The sequence below is a fragment of the Eumetopias jubatus genome, unplaced genomic scaffold (genome assembly GCF_037043125.1).
Source record: "Eumetopias jubatus isolate StellerSeaLion01/CBP00866 unplaced genomic scaffold, mEumJub1_p1.0 scaffold_15, whole genome shotgun sequence".
Taxonomy (NCBI): Eukaryota; Metazoa; Chordata; class Mammalia; order Carnivora; family Otariidae; genus Eumetopias; species Eumetopias jubatus.
In genome coordinates this window covers 91,955,357-91,969,687 of record NW_028274821.1, presented here as the reverse complement: position 1 = coordinate 91,969,687, position 14,331 = coordinate 91,955,357, and the positions used below count along the sequence as shown (strand labels likewise).

General features: G+C 52.4%; 1 protein-coding gene across 2 annotated transcripts in view; it reads left to right on the top strand.

Moving 5' to 3' along the window:
* The window catches only part of VAV2 (vav guanine nucleotide exchange factor 2), a 170,666-nt gene extending 161,216 nt beyond the window's left edge, over window positions 1–9,450 (top strand). For both annotated transcript variants that reach the window (XM_088019240.1, XM_028093393.2), the window contains exons 24-27: window positions 74–161; window positions 1,188–1,311; window positions 3,042–3,196; window positions 7,187–9,450. In XM_088019240.1, the coding sequence (XP_087875366.1) occupies window positions 74–161; window positions 1,188–1,311; window positions 3,042–3,196; window positions 7,187–7,234 (415 nt within the window). In that variant the 3' untranslated portion in view covers window positions 7,235–9,450. The remainder of the gene's footprint in view (window positions 1–73; window positions 162–1,187; window positions 1,312–3,041; window positions 3,197–7,186) is intronic.
* Window positions 9,451–14,331: the final 4,881 nt, after the last annotated feature.

The window sequence follows — 14,331 nt, the reverse complement described above, 5'->3', positions numbered from 1 at the left end:
TGGTGGGGGGCAGCCCTGGTGGGCTTGTGCTTGGCCTAAGTCATGACCCCCACGGCCCGAACACTCTGCCCAGGTTCAATGACGAGGTGAAACACATCAAGGTGGTGGAGAAGGACAGCTGGATCCACATCACAGAAGCGAAGAAATTTGAAAGCCTCTTGGTATGTGATCCTGTGCCTCCTGTGGCCTGGTCCATGGGTGTCAGGGGAGGGCCCGGGGGTCCCACTGCCACCAGACCAAGAGAAGAGGCCCCCTGCACCCTGCTGTCTGCAGGCCGCACTCACAGAGGCCAACAGCCCAGTGGGGCTTCTGCATCACTGGGGAGAATCCAAGGAAATGGGTCTGGAGGGCTCCTTGGGACAGTTCAGGCCTCAGGACAGCCCCTGCATTGGGACTTCTGCCCCCAAAGGGTTCACCTGGGTGGACAGTGAGGGGAGGGCCCACCTGCCCTCCCTGCAGCCCTGCAGCCCTGCAGCCCAGCTCCCACACGCCCCCACAGCCCCCCACCCCAGCCAGAATGCAGGTAAAAGCACCAGCCTTCTTCACACGATTTTAAAGTGAGACCTGTTGCGTCTTTTCTAAGTTATGAGCATTACATGGACCGAGAGGATCTGACTCAAGCACCTGAGCCCTTAGACGGCCCACTGTGGCCGCAGAAAAGCACAAAGTAAAAACTATCCACAGTCTCCCACCCACCCCCAACCCCAGTGATAACATTTCAGGGTGAGTCCTCCCGACCTCAAAGAATAGCTTAGGTGTGGTTTATATCACAGTTTTCAAACGAAACCATTGGCCATACTGTGCTGTCAGCCTGCTTTTCAACGTGATAAACTTTGCCGGGGGCATAGCCCTCTCCTCTCCCAGCTGGTAGCCACGTGGCAACCGGTCACTGGCACCTGCTGGTCTTTCGGGAAGCCCGGGCACATGGGGTTGCAGGCTTTCTCCATCACAAAGCGCTGCGGCGAGCCTCCGAGTGCCGGTCTTGGCTTTCACCCCTGATTTTCCTTGAGCAGCTGCTGGAGAGAAACTGCTGGCTTGGGTCTTTGAGACCTGGACCACCCACCCTGGGTGGGGTGCTGGGCGGAGAGGACGAGTGCCAAGTGAAACAGGAGGGAGAGGGAGGCCAGGGCACCTGGGAGGGCTGCCTGGAGGCGGTGAGAGCATCAGCGAGCACGTGTGTCCTGCAGGAGCTGGTGGAGTACTACCAGTGCCACTCGCTCAAGGAGAGCTTCAAGCAGCTGGACACCACGCTCAAGTACCCCTACAAGTCAAGGGAGCGCGCGGCCTCCAGGGCCTCCAGCCGGTCTCCAGGTAATGCCCGCGCCCACCCGGCACACCAGCGCTCACTCTGCCCATTTCCCATGGCCCTGGCTTTCACCACCTCCCTGCCCTTGAGGAAGACTTTCTGTGGGACCGAGGCCAGGAGCCCCTTCCCTGTCTCCACCCCCGGGAACCGATCACAAGCACCCTCCTGAGCCAGGGTGTCCTGGCTGGTCTACGGGACAGGCGGGGAGTGTGGGCTCTGAATGGCCGCTCCGGGCCTTGGCACCCATACCCAGAGTCAGCGTGGGGAGAGAGCAGGGCAGGTCCCATCTGTCCTTAGATCCCTCCCTGCGCCCCCAAGCCCCCTGGGGGCCTTCACTGTGAGGGAGCTGGAGCTGGTACCTCCGTTTGTGGGCCAGGCTCCACGGCTCAGGACAAGGGGGCGTCTTGCTTCAGGCCCACCGGGAGTTAGAGTCAGGGTGAGCCCACGGCTGTCTGCTGCACCACCCCGCGTCCCCAGCCCCTGGGGCAGAGCAGGGCAGGAGAGGAACAGTGGACCTTCAGCAGGCAGCGGGTGTGCGCTGGGCGAGAGGCCGGGCTCCCTGCATGAATAGTTTTCGAGACCCTGGAGCCGGCCCGCCTGCTGGGAGGAGGTGGTCCAGATTCTCCAGGGAACAGGCCCAGAGAGGTGGCGGGAGGGGCAGCTCGGAGGCCGCCAGGCTGTGCTCCGCAAGCCCTGGGCAGGCCTGGTCCCACGCGCCCTGCGCTCTGCCTGCACATGCCTGGGCACGCATGGGCCCGCTTTCACGTTCTTTCTCGCCTCTTTGCAGCTTCCTGCGCCTCCTACAACTTTTCTTTTCTCAGTCCTCAGGGCCTCAGCTTTGCTTCTCAGGGCTCCTCCGCTCCCTTCTGGTCAGGTACCACTGGCGCTCGGGGCGTGGGCCAGGGACGGGAGGGGCCGGCCGCCAGGGCAGGGCTGAGGATGCGGTCAGGCTTGGTGCTGCCCCCCTCGCTGCCGTCACCTCTCGGACTCGCGCACCCTGATGGCCGCTCCCCAGCTTGGTAGCTCCTGTCCCTCCTGGCTTGTTGAGAGCTTTGCCTCTGGCAGCAGCAAACAGCTGGGCGGCCACCCTCGGGGCGAAGGCGGGAGCAGATCGGGCGGGCCCCACCAGGCAGGCCCTGGAGGTAGGGGGATGGGGCGTCAGTTGGCCCCGACTGCGTGGCCCTCCACTGCCAGAGTCAGAGCCCCTCCCCAGCCTCTGTGTGTGTCCCGTCCATCACGGACGTTGTCCCCTGCTCAACAGGGCTCCCCCCCCCGCCCCCTGCTGAGCTGGTCTAGTTAGGTGTCTGGTTTGGTTTGGGGATCTGGAAGTCGGGCCCCGGGACCCTGGGGTCTGGCTCCAGGTGCTCCATCAGAGTGCAGGCTGGAAGCTGGGCAGTGGTCACTCAGCTGACCCCTGGCCAGGTGACACTTGTGCATCAGGCATGAAGGGGGAGGCCCTGCGGGAGTTGCAGTGGTCAGAACACCGGCCTCTGCTCTGACCCCATGACCACAGTTGGCTGTGACGTCCCCCAGTATGGCTGGCAACCGCTCCGAGTGCCTTCATGGGAGGCTCGAAGAGGCCATTGCCTGTAGGGCTGGGCGGAATCGGAGAATAGTCTGTGCCTTCGGAGCCTTTCTACTGGACAGCCCTCCTCTCTGCACAGGGGGCCAGACACCAGGGGTCCACACTCGGCCCCGCCGCCAGCTGTGTGACCCTGCCCATCTCCCCCAACAGTGTTCACGCCCCGTGTCATTGGCACGGCCGTGGCCAGGTACAACTTTGCTGCCCGGGACATGCGGGAGCTCTCGCTGCGGGAAGGCGATGTGGTGAAGATCTACAGTCGCATTGGCGGGGACCAGGGCTGGTGGAAGGGCGAGGCCAATGGACGGGTAAGTGGGGCAGACATGGCCTGGCTCAGCCCGCGGGCCGGGTTTGGGCAGGCTGGCATCTCAGCGCAGCCTGCCCCAGCACCGTGCCCACACCCCCTGAGCTGCCCCCGGTTGGAGCTGGATCCAGGCCCATCTGATGCTGTATCTGGGCTCAGTCCTGCTCCATGATCTCCTGTGGCCACAGCAGGGCCATGTGTTTTGTATGCACTCTTCATGTTACTTGCGTGTACCCAAGCCCTTTGTGCAGGCAGAGACCACAGGATGCGAGCAGGGCCCAGGAGTCCTCACTGGCCTCACTTACGTCATGGGGAGATGGGAAGGGGCACACCATGTTCCCGTCTGCCCTGCCCCTTCATGCACTTCCTGAATACTCTCTCTTCCCTGTCCACCCTGTGACCCTTATCCCTGCACCCTGTCTGGACCCCATGGCTTTGACCGTCTCTGTCAGAACTCACCCAGCAGGGTAGTGGAGCCCCATGTGGGGCATATTTGGAAACGTCCAGCTATCCTTGGGGCTGTAGGTGCCTGCAGGCAGGCACGTGGGCTGTGGAGGGTCGGCCTGCCTTGGCTCCCATTGTCCACCATTCCGTGGCCAGGTGGCAGGAGCTGGTCTGCCTCCACCTAGCATGTTGACTGCCCTTTGGAGGCCTGGGGTCAGATCCATTTTCTACCCCACATCCCTTCAGAAGTGTGAGGCCTCTGAGTCCTGGGCAGCTGACCTGGAGGGCTGAACCACTAGCTCTCAAAGTGGCCCTTGGGGCGCCAGCACTGGAGGTACCTGGGGCTGTAATTCAATGAGCACATACCTGGGTCCTCCGCACCCAGATCCTGAAGGTCAGGAATAGATGAGTTTCCCAGGTGATTCAGAACTACTGGCTTAGAGTATTACTAGATATTCCTGTTGCTTTGACCCTGTTATGAAGTGTTTCTTTTTGTCTGTGACAATTCTTCTTGCTTTAAAGTTGACTTTGTGTTGTTAGAGCAAGCCAACCTTTTTGTGGGGGAGTTAGTGTTGTATGTGGCAGACTTCACTTTCTCTTGCATTACTTTAAACTTTCCTATATCCTTATATTTAAGGTAGATATAAGATAAAATGTTATCTTAAACAGAGTTTTTAGAGCTAGTCTGTTCTAACAATCTCTGCCTTTTAATGTGTATGTAGCCCATTTACATGTAATGTAATTACTGAGCTGCTTAGATTTAAATCTGTCATCTTCTGTTTATTTTCTATTTCTATATTTCTGTTTATTTGTCACATCCATTTCTTCTTTTTCCTCTTTTCTTGCCTACTTTTGAATTAATCAGTATTTTTTTTTTCTATTCTACTTCCTGGCCCCTTGGTGGCCGTTCTTTTCCTATTATTTAGTAGTTACCTTAGGGATTACAGCATGCACTTTGACTTCGGAGAGCCCACTTTAAATTAGTACTTTTATTACTTCCTGGATGATGCAAAGATCTTACAACTTGTGACTGTATTCATGTTCCTCCCAACTTTTGTGCAGGTGTCATCATGTATCTTAATTCTATATATTTTTCAGTCCCGTGAGACATTAGTTTTGTTTTAAGCAGTTAGTGTTTGTTTAGAGTTACCACCTATCTACCTTTCCCAGGGCTCCCCATTCCTTCCTGCTTCTTGTATTTCCACCCAAAATCATGTTCCTGCTGCCTGAAATTCCCTGTTCTTGGTATGTTTTTTAGTGTGAGTCTGCTACTAATAAATTCTTAGTTTTTGTTGGATCTGAACACCTCTTTATTTCATTTTCTTTTTTTATGTTCTCATTATAAAACGTTTGTAATGTATTTGACACAATTTCAAACCTAAAGAAAAGTTGCTGTAGCACAAAGAGCTCTCACAGAGAGCTCCCAGACTTACCAGTTAAGAGTGGTTTGCATGTTTGCTTTATCATTGTGTTCTCCCTCCCTCTCTGCTTATTTTTTTCTTAACCATTCGATAGTAAATTGCAGAAGTCCTATCCTTTCCCCCCTAAACCCCTAAGTACTTCAGTGTCCTATGATCAAAGACATTCCCCTTTGACAGAATATGATTATCTAATCCACGGTCCATATTCAGATGTCACCAGTTGTCGTGACTGTGTCTTGTCTACCTAAATGAATTGCATTTACTTGCTATGGCCCTCGACTTTGTTCGAGAACAATCCTCAGCCTTTCTTGGTCTTACATGACTTTGACATTTTTGAAGAGTACGGGTCAGTTATTTTTGTAGACTTTTCCTCCATTTAAGTTTGATATTTCTTTGTGATTAGGTTATGTATTATATATTTTCAGTGGGAACATAATGCAGATGTTATATCCTTTTCACTACTGTATTGTCTTATCCAGAGATATATAAGGTCAGTTTGTCCTATTATTGTGACATTAATTTTAATCATTTGGTTAAGGTGATATCTGCTGAGTCTCTCCACTGTGAAGTGACTGTAATTAATCAGTAATCTCCAGGGTAATACTTTGAAATTATTAAATATCCTGTTCCACATTAAACTTTCACCTACTAGTTTTACCATTATCATTCGTTGGTGAATTTTGTCTCATCACTTATTCGTATCGTGGTTGAAAAACAGTGATTTTTCCAGCCATTGTTTTTTAACACTTACTAGGGGGCATTCTACTGTAAGGAACACCCTTCTCTTCTCTTGGTCATCCCCCGGGGGGTGGGGTCGGTCATCCCTCCAGTGAGACCGGCTTCCTTTTTGTGAAGAATCATGTTGAGCTCATTTTCAAATAGTATTCTCTAGGGGATAAATTTGAGGCTAGCAGGTATTTTATTTTGGCACTTTGGGGATATCATTCCGTTGTCCCCAGTTCCATCATTTCTGTAAAGAGCTGGCCAACTTTTTTTTAAAAGGGCAAGGAGGGGCAGAGGGAGAGAGAGAATCTCAAGCAGGCTCCACGCCTAGCACAGAGCCCGACTCGGGGCTTGATCTCACAACCCTGAGATCATGACCTGAGCCAAAATCAAGAGCTTGACGCTTAATTGACTGAGCCACCCAGGTGCCCCAAGAGCCAGCCAACTTCTTAACATTGCTCCTCTACAGGAAATGTCTCTATTACTCCCCCGTGGGGCTTTACATGTTAAAAAAACAAACAAACAAACAAACAAACAAAACTCTGGTTTTTATCAGTTTTGCTATAATGTGCCTGGGTGCATTTTTCTCTGTATTCAGTCTGCTTGAGATTTGTAGAGATTTTTAAAATCTGTAGCTTGATGTCCTTCATCAGTTTTGGACATTTCTTCAAACAGTATACTTGCTCTGTTTTCTTTTTTCTCCTCTGGGGGCTGTATTCACATGAGTGTCAGTTCTTTTCATCATGGCCGAGATGTTATTTACCTTCTTTTACCTGTTTTTCACCCATTCCCTTATTTCCCACCCAGCTACTTTCCACTGGCCCATCTTCCAGTTCATGAGCACTCTCTTCTGCTCTTTCTAATCTGTTGCTCAATTCTATTGGGTTCTTAATTTCAGCCATATTTTCCACATTAGGATTTCTATTTGATTTCTGGTTTCAGTTCACTGGTAAATTTTTATGCTTTATCCTCAGTTTTCTGAAACATATATGTTGCAGTTATTTACATTTCCTGACTGATGACTCCCATCCCTGAAAGACCTGTAGACTGGTTTCTGTTACCTGCGATTTCTCTTAGTTTCTGTCACCTGCGTCCTGACTGGATGATGAGCTTGTGAAGAAAACACCACTGAGGCTTCGGATGGTGTTGTTTTCCTCCAGGGAGGATTTGATTTTTTTTCTGGCTGGCAGGTTGAGGGAGGGCAGGTCATTGGGAACTGCTCTGGGCTGGTGCGTTTGCGGGTCACTCCAACCCTGGGCCGCAGCTCCACCGGGCTTCTTGGCTTAGAAGAACGCCACAGTCTTTTGCGGGATCCCCCATTTCCGTGAGCCCCTGCTGGCCCTCACCCCGACATTGGTGCAGACACGTGCACATGCACTCTCATGTGATCCTGCCATCTTTTTCAGATCGGCTGGTTTCCTTCAACATATGTAGAGGAGGAGGGCGTCCAGTGATGACGACACCATGGACGGGACTCGTGGGTTTTCTTGGAAGAGTCCAGCTCTGAAGTCCGTCTCTAGCCCCGTGACGCAGAGGGGACATGCCCGCCAACCTTCCAGTCTTCAACAGCCCATAAGGATGGGGAGGGTGTTCAGAATCCTAAGTGCGAACTGGCCCACCATCCACCTGCCCTCGGTGGCCTGTCCTGGGTACGCTACTTGTACATAGAGGCGACTTGGGCCGGACCCGCCGTGGCCGCCACTGCCAGAACGCTGGGGAGGGGGAGCGCCGGTGGTGTTCTGAGCCAGGCTCTGGGTGACAGCTGACGCCGGAGTACATCTTGCCCCTGTCCTGTTGCGACGGCATTCAGGAGCCTAGGTTTGAACAGCAGGTGCTGTCCCAGGGAGGGCTGGGACAGCAGAGGGGACCCTCCCCCAGCCCCTTCTGCTCAGCCCTGATGCTCAGCCTGCCTGCTTTCTGCTGCTCCCAGGGGGAAGCTCTGGGCCTAGAGAGTCAGAAGGGACCAGAGCCAGGCCTTTTGCTGCAGCCCCTGCTCAGCCCCAGCTCAGCTCCAGCTGTGCTCGGATGTAGGAGAAAAGAGCTCTGCTGGGGGTCTGCGCGGGCCCCTTGACCTTCTCATGGCCCTCTGCACTAGGGGGTGCAGAGACCACCCAGGGCAGGTCCCTCTCTCAGGAGGGAGCTTTAGTGAACGATGAAGTTGCCGACCCTGCTCCCCAGTCAATGGTACTGTTCTTTGCCCCGAATCCCAGGCGTGTGTCTGTCCTGTCCTGCTGCCAGGTGGATACACCTTTTGTAAATCCTGATATGGGTGAGAAGAAAACAGAGTTTTCCCCTCGCTCGGGCCCTGCTGCTCACATTCCCCTCCAGGAGGAGGCCCCCCTCCCCGCGCCCCCCAGCAGGTGGCCCCTCTGGGTCCCCTGTGTCCTGCAAGGTGGTTCCTGAGAGTCTTCCCAGCTTTTGCACAGGATGTCGGTTCTAGCCCTTGGCAAGTCTTCCCCCTGCAGCCCATGAACTGGGCCCGTGGCCAGCTCGAAATAAGTGCTCTTGGGGGTGGCCTTACCGCCGAACTCCCCCTCCTGACTCCTCCCGGCCTTTTGAGCTTTGGCTCTCTTGTCCAGACCCTTTTACTCTGCCTGGATGTTGCATGAGACCTAGGGGTGTTATCTCCCTGCAGGCTCCATGCCATAGCTGCTGGAGAAACCGGGGCTACATGTGTCCCCTGTACCTTGGTCGGCTGCCCTGCCCTGTGCAGGGGGAGGGGACTGGGCAAGGCCGGGTGTGGGGAAGGCTAGCCCCCACTGGGGTGGGTGCTGGTTGCCACTCTGCACTCCTGGTCTTCCTCCGAAATCAGCCGTGTGGCCTCCAGGCTTGGCTCACAGGCCCCACGTCCCAGAATGGGGAGGTGGTGGGGAGTGGGAGGCTCCCCTGCGGTGGCCTGCAGAGGCTTGAGAAGCCCGGGTGAGCAGGATCGTGTTTAGGGGCAGAGGGGCAAGGGGAGGGAAGGAAAGAGCTGGTCTCGGAGGGAGCAGCCCCCAGTCCCCATCATCAGGGTGCACCCAGCACTTTGCGCACAACCCTGGGCTCAGCCGGCCCAGCCGTGAGCCTGGTGGGGAGGCGGGGGGAGAACCAGCCAGGCCCTTTCGTGTTTACTGTTGTCAAAAGGGTTTTGTTTTGTTGTTTTGTTTTTGGTTTGGCTTGTTTGTTTTTTAAGGGAAGAAAACAGTTTGTAATTATTTCATCCAAAGCTCCCATTATGTATCTGTGAATAATAAGGAAGATATTTTATAATAGCAAGAAAATGATGTATATTTGAGGTCATCATGAAACAAGTCATCACGACAACGAGGGATACTGAGGAAACAGAAGTCGGAACCCTGGTTTTTATGAATGTTTTGTTTTGTTCTTGTTTGTTTTGAAACATGTATTTGGTTTGGTTTGGTTTTGCACTGCATGAGGCAGGAGGGGAGGCGGGCCGGGGGCAGGCTGGGAAGTGGGTGGTTTCAGCAGGAGATGGGAGGCCCTCTCTAGGGGCTTTGGACCTGGGGCCTGAGATTAGCTGTGAACACTTAGGAGCCCGATGCATGCGGGTCAGGGATCTGGGGGTCCCACAGCTGGTGACAACCCCAAATGGAACACAAACTGTACATTTGCCACTAGGTTTTTTCAGACCGCAGTTTTTATTGCAAATAAACCTAAGTTCTTTTCTGCAGGCGTGGCTGGATCCTTCTGTGTGTCCAGCAGAGACTGCCCCACCCACACACTGTCAGCCCAGGATACAGTGGCCTGGGTCAGGCATAGGCCTTGGGGATGGCCCAGCCTCAGGCAGAGGCTGCAGGTCCAGAAGAGATCATGATGCCGGGGCCGCCACCTGGCACCTCCTCCCACCTGGCCCAGGTCCACGGGCTTCCTGTGTAGTATCCCATGGGACCCTCCAGCAGCCATCAGAGGCAACGCTGCTGTCTTCCCATTTGGGGGGCATTCAACCCTAGCCCTACCGCTCAGGCACGTCCTTCAGCTCCTGAGCCTGTTTCTTTAAATGTGTATGTTGCAGATAAAAAAATAATACTTCTCTCTGGAGAGTGAGTCTGTGGCCTATGATAGAGAAAATCTAGTCAGGCAGAGATTGATTTCTCCTTTATGGAGAAGCAGTCCAGACAAGGTAGAGCAGGGACAGCTTGGTGCCCCACCCGCCCCAACCCAGGCTCCTCCCCTCTTCAACATGTGCCTCTGTCCTTGCTGTGGCCTCATGGTCCAAGGTGGCTGCTGGAGCTCCTGCCATCAAGGCTGCAGGCAGAGGCAGAGGTCGACACAGTGCTTCCCTTCCCCTCCTTACCCAGAGCTGAGGCATATGGCCACTCTTGGCTGTGGTGGAAGATGGGAACTGCAGGACTTGAGCTGGACACATGGTCACACCTCCTCCCTATTACTGAGGAGACAGAGGAATACCATTGGGGTGGGTGACCAGCCCCAGGATCCACATCAGAGTTGTGAGGATCTCACTAGACTTGGAGTTGTGCTGGTGCTCACCAAGTGTCAGATTTTGTTGCAAACCAGGGAGGCAAGTACAGATGTTTGAGGTGACCCAGAGAGTGGTGGATCCCACCCCAGCCCTGGTCTCCGGGACCCAGAGCCCCAGAGTCTGGCTCACTCTGATGCCCCTGAGAACCAGATGGGAGGCCTGCCTTTTCTGCAGCAGCCCCCTCTCTGAGCAAATTTCTCAGGCATGAGGCCCCAAGAGGCCTGGTTGTCCCAACACCACCTCCCCCGAGAGCCAGCTCCAGTTCTGAGTTCTCACGCCCATGTGGGGGATGGACAGACCCAGACACTTGCTCAGCATTCCCTGGGCCAGTGGTCCCCGGCTGCTCTAAGCAGGGCTGAGCAAGTTGGAGAGAGCCCCAGGCCAAGAAGCAGAGAGCCATGGTGCCTGGAGGGGAAGTGTGGGTGGACTTGGGAGGGCTGGGGAGCTTTGAGGGAGACCCTCAATGGCACCTACTGTGTGGTCCAGACCCAGGAAGGGTGGGAAGCCCCAGACCTGCTCAAGGGCCCCTGTGTGGATCGGGGTGGAGGCCAGGAGGGAAGAGAAGCGTGTCTGCCTGAGGTCACCCCAGAACGTGGGAAAGCATCTCAGAGCTGCACACTTCTGGTCAGAGGGCCTGATGCCCATAGGGCTCTCAGGGCACCAAGGCATCATGCCCCTTAATTCTGACAAAGTGGACTTCCCTGGATAGGGCCCCTGCAGAGGCCGCCGTGTGGAGCTTTAGGGAAGTTCCCTGGACAAGACATGGGAACCACCCACTTTTGGAGGTGAGGCGGACACCTCTCTCCACTCCTGCACCACAAACATAATGCCGTATAAAACACAAGAGACTAAAAGAGGCTGAGCTTGGAACAAGGTGACCTGTCCCAGAAAGAAGAGACACAAAGCCAGAGTAGATACTGGGAGCCAACACCAAGGTGGCTGCTAGGATCTCAGGCCCTCTGGGGTTGAGACCAGGGATTCCAACACTCAAGGCATTGGCTCCAGGACCTTGGAGGCCAGGAGCCGGAACTGGGTTCCTGTGCAAAGCTGGGGATCTTGAGGAACACCTCCATCATGAAAAGGAAATTAACACACATGGATAAAAGCAAAATCACAGAATGGGACAAAGATTTTGATTGGTTTGTTAACTTTCCAGAAATAAAAGAATACAAAGGCATACAATACCCTAGGACAAATTAACACAGAGTGGTTAACCCTGGACTTCGAAAGATGAAAAATCACGAATGTAGACAATTTAAAACTTAATGTCATACCAAATAGATTTTAGAGCAAGACAAACAAAAGGTGTCACTAGAGTTTTAAAAGGCTTACAACATAATGACAAAGTTCTCATTTATTAGAAAACATCACAGTTTTAAACTAGTATGCTTTTCATAATATAACCCCAAAATACATAAAGCAAACTTGACCGGAGAACAAAGAGAATGAGACATACCCACCATCATAGATGGGAGGTTTTACTACAACTTTTTCTCTTTCTCTCTGTAACTAAAAAGTCAAGCAGACATTGAAACAAGAAAAAGTAAAGATAGTAGAATAACATAATTAGCTAATTAAAATAATTAATAACCACAAAGGAAATTCAAGGAAATTATAAAATATTTCAAATGTATTCTTTTTTTTTCCATTTTTCCCCCAAATTTATTCTTAAATTTAAAAGGATAGGGGCACCTAGGTGGCTCAGTCGTTAAGCGTCTGCCTTCGGCTCAGGTCATGGTCCCGGGGTCCTGGGATCGAGCCCCGCGTCGGGTTCCCGGCTCCGCGGGAAGCCTGCTTCTCCCTCTGCCCCTCCCCCTGCTTGTGTTCCCTCTCTCACTGTGCCTCTCTCTGTCAAATACATAAATAAAACCTTTAAAAAAAATAAAAGGATAAAGATACTTGATAACACAACTTGTAGTATACTACAGAAACTGAACTTGAACTGAAATTGGTGACCTTGACAGCTTGTATTACAAGAGCCAAGGACCGGAGGTAGGCTTTCCTTCTTTCAGGCTGAAACAAAGCATTGATTCCTTGAACAAAAGTTTTATGTCTCCGTTAAGCATGTTCAAATTATCTATTTAAAGTGTAATTTTTCCAAGTAGAAAATGACAAACGTATTAAATGTGCACAATTTACAGGGTTCTGAAATTGCAGTTCTTGTTCCAGTGGCTCTGTCTTCCCGTGACTTGTCTCCACCGTTGGAGGAGGGGATGGTGGTGGGGACTTCCCATGATAAGATTTTATAACATTTGTGAGTTCAACTCGGGCTCCTGTTCTTTGGTCACGGCTGCTGTGCTTATATTCCCTAACAATTTAGTTTTGGTCCTTTACTTTCCCTAGAAAAAGAAAACCTGCATGTGCCCATGGGATCTATGTGGGAGTTTTACTCACCTGGAATTCTCTCTGGATAATCATTCCACATCTTGACACTAAATGTGCTGTTGGAGCTGTAATCAGGTGCAGCGGGACCCCCAGCCATAGTGCTCTGCAGCCCCACACCAGTCAATGTAAGCCTTGGTCTGTTAGGATTACGACCTGGCCGTGGGTGACAGGCAGCCTATAAGACAAGAGATGGTTATTTCTTGCTCACCTAACACTCTGGGTAGAGACCCTGGCTAACAGTGTCAGGGACCCAGGTCTTTCTGGGTTTTTTTTGGTCCCCAGGGTGTGCCCTTACAAGTTCACCTCGTGGTCCAAGATGGGACTTCAGCTCCAGCCCCTGAATCGACATTCCAGCCAATAGGAAGGTGAAGGACAGGGAAGGGATATGACCATCTCTTTTGAAGAATACCTTCTGAAAGTTTCACTCACCAACTCCCATTGGCCATAACTTGGTCGTGTGGCCACACCTGGGCTGCAAAGAAGGCTGGGAAATGTAGTCTTTATTCTGGGTCTGATTACCCTAAAAGGATGAGAGGATGGGGAAGGCAGGGAGGTGAATAGCCTCTGCCGACGAAGACCCATGACCATGAGGGGTCTGCGGGGCAAAGACAGGTGTTCGGACCCCTTTGAGGCATGTCTTGGTGACGGATGAATAATCTTGATTCATGGGGAAAAGAATGCTGAGCTTTCTCAGATTCTCCACAGTCCAAGCCTACTTGGAATCTGAAAAGCACCCTGAATAATCCTCCATTCACTCACATAAGCCAGCTACACCTGTGTCGTGTAAGGGGGTCAAACCACGCACACTTGGAAGAGAACAGAGGTTTTTACTGCCCCGGTGACTTTTTGGTCTGACATACTTTGTTTCTTAGGAGAAGAAATCTCTTCTGAGCCCCCCTCTAAACCCTAACCCACATGCTGCATGCGTGCATCTGTTTCCCTCCCTGCTTAGTGAGCTTGGCAGGCTCAGCAGAAAAGGGACAAATCGTATTCCCAGGGTCGAGACAGGCAGCCTGGCCAGGTGAGAGCCTCTTGTTTGTGGGTCCTGCACTCGGCTCCATCAGCTCCTGGGGGAAGCTGTTGTCAGCATTTGGGAAAGGTCACAGCTTTGTGTCACACTCCCAAGTAGGAATGTCCCGGACACCACTGAGACATCATGTCACAGAAATATTGAAACCAGAGCAATGGGAAAAGGTGCACCAGGCAGGTGTCAGAGAAGGCAGAGAGACCATTGTTGGTATCAGACATGAAGCACTTTGGGGCAGAAAGCATTCTTATGTGTAAAAACTGTGGTACGTCGGAACCGGCTTGTGCCGGTTCCCAAGAGCCGGGCCTGTGTGCTTCTTTCCAACTCCAGATTCAGTGACTCCTCACTGGCAGCTTGACATTGGCCCTGGTGAGAGTGTTTACACCAAAGACATCAGCCAACGCTCCCCACCTCAAGAGCCAAATGTTAAACATTGAGCAGCACCCTACTGGATAAAGAGGTTCGTTATTTTATGATAAAAACGGACAATTAAATGCGAAGCTAGAACAATCCTGGAGCTTAATAGACTTCACAGCATAGCCTTAAAATATAAAAGAAAAACTGGCAGAATTATAGGGAGAAATGGACACATCCTACTAGGAAAGGGGGTGTCTTACACTGCTCCCGGAAACCGAGACAAAGCCAACAGCCATCAGGAA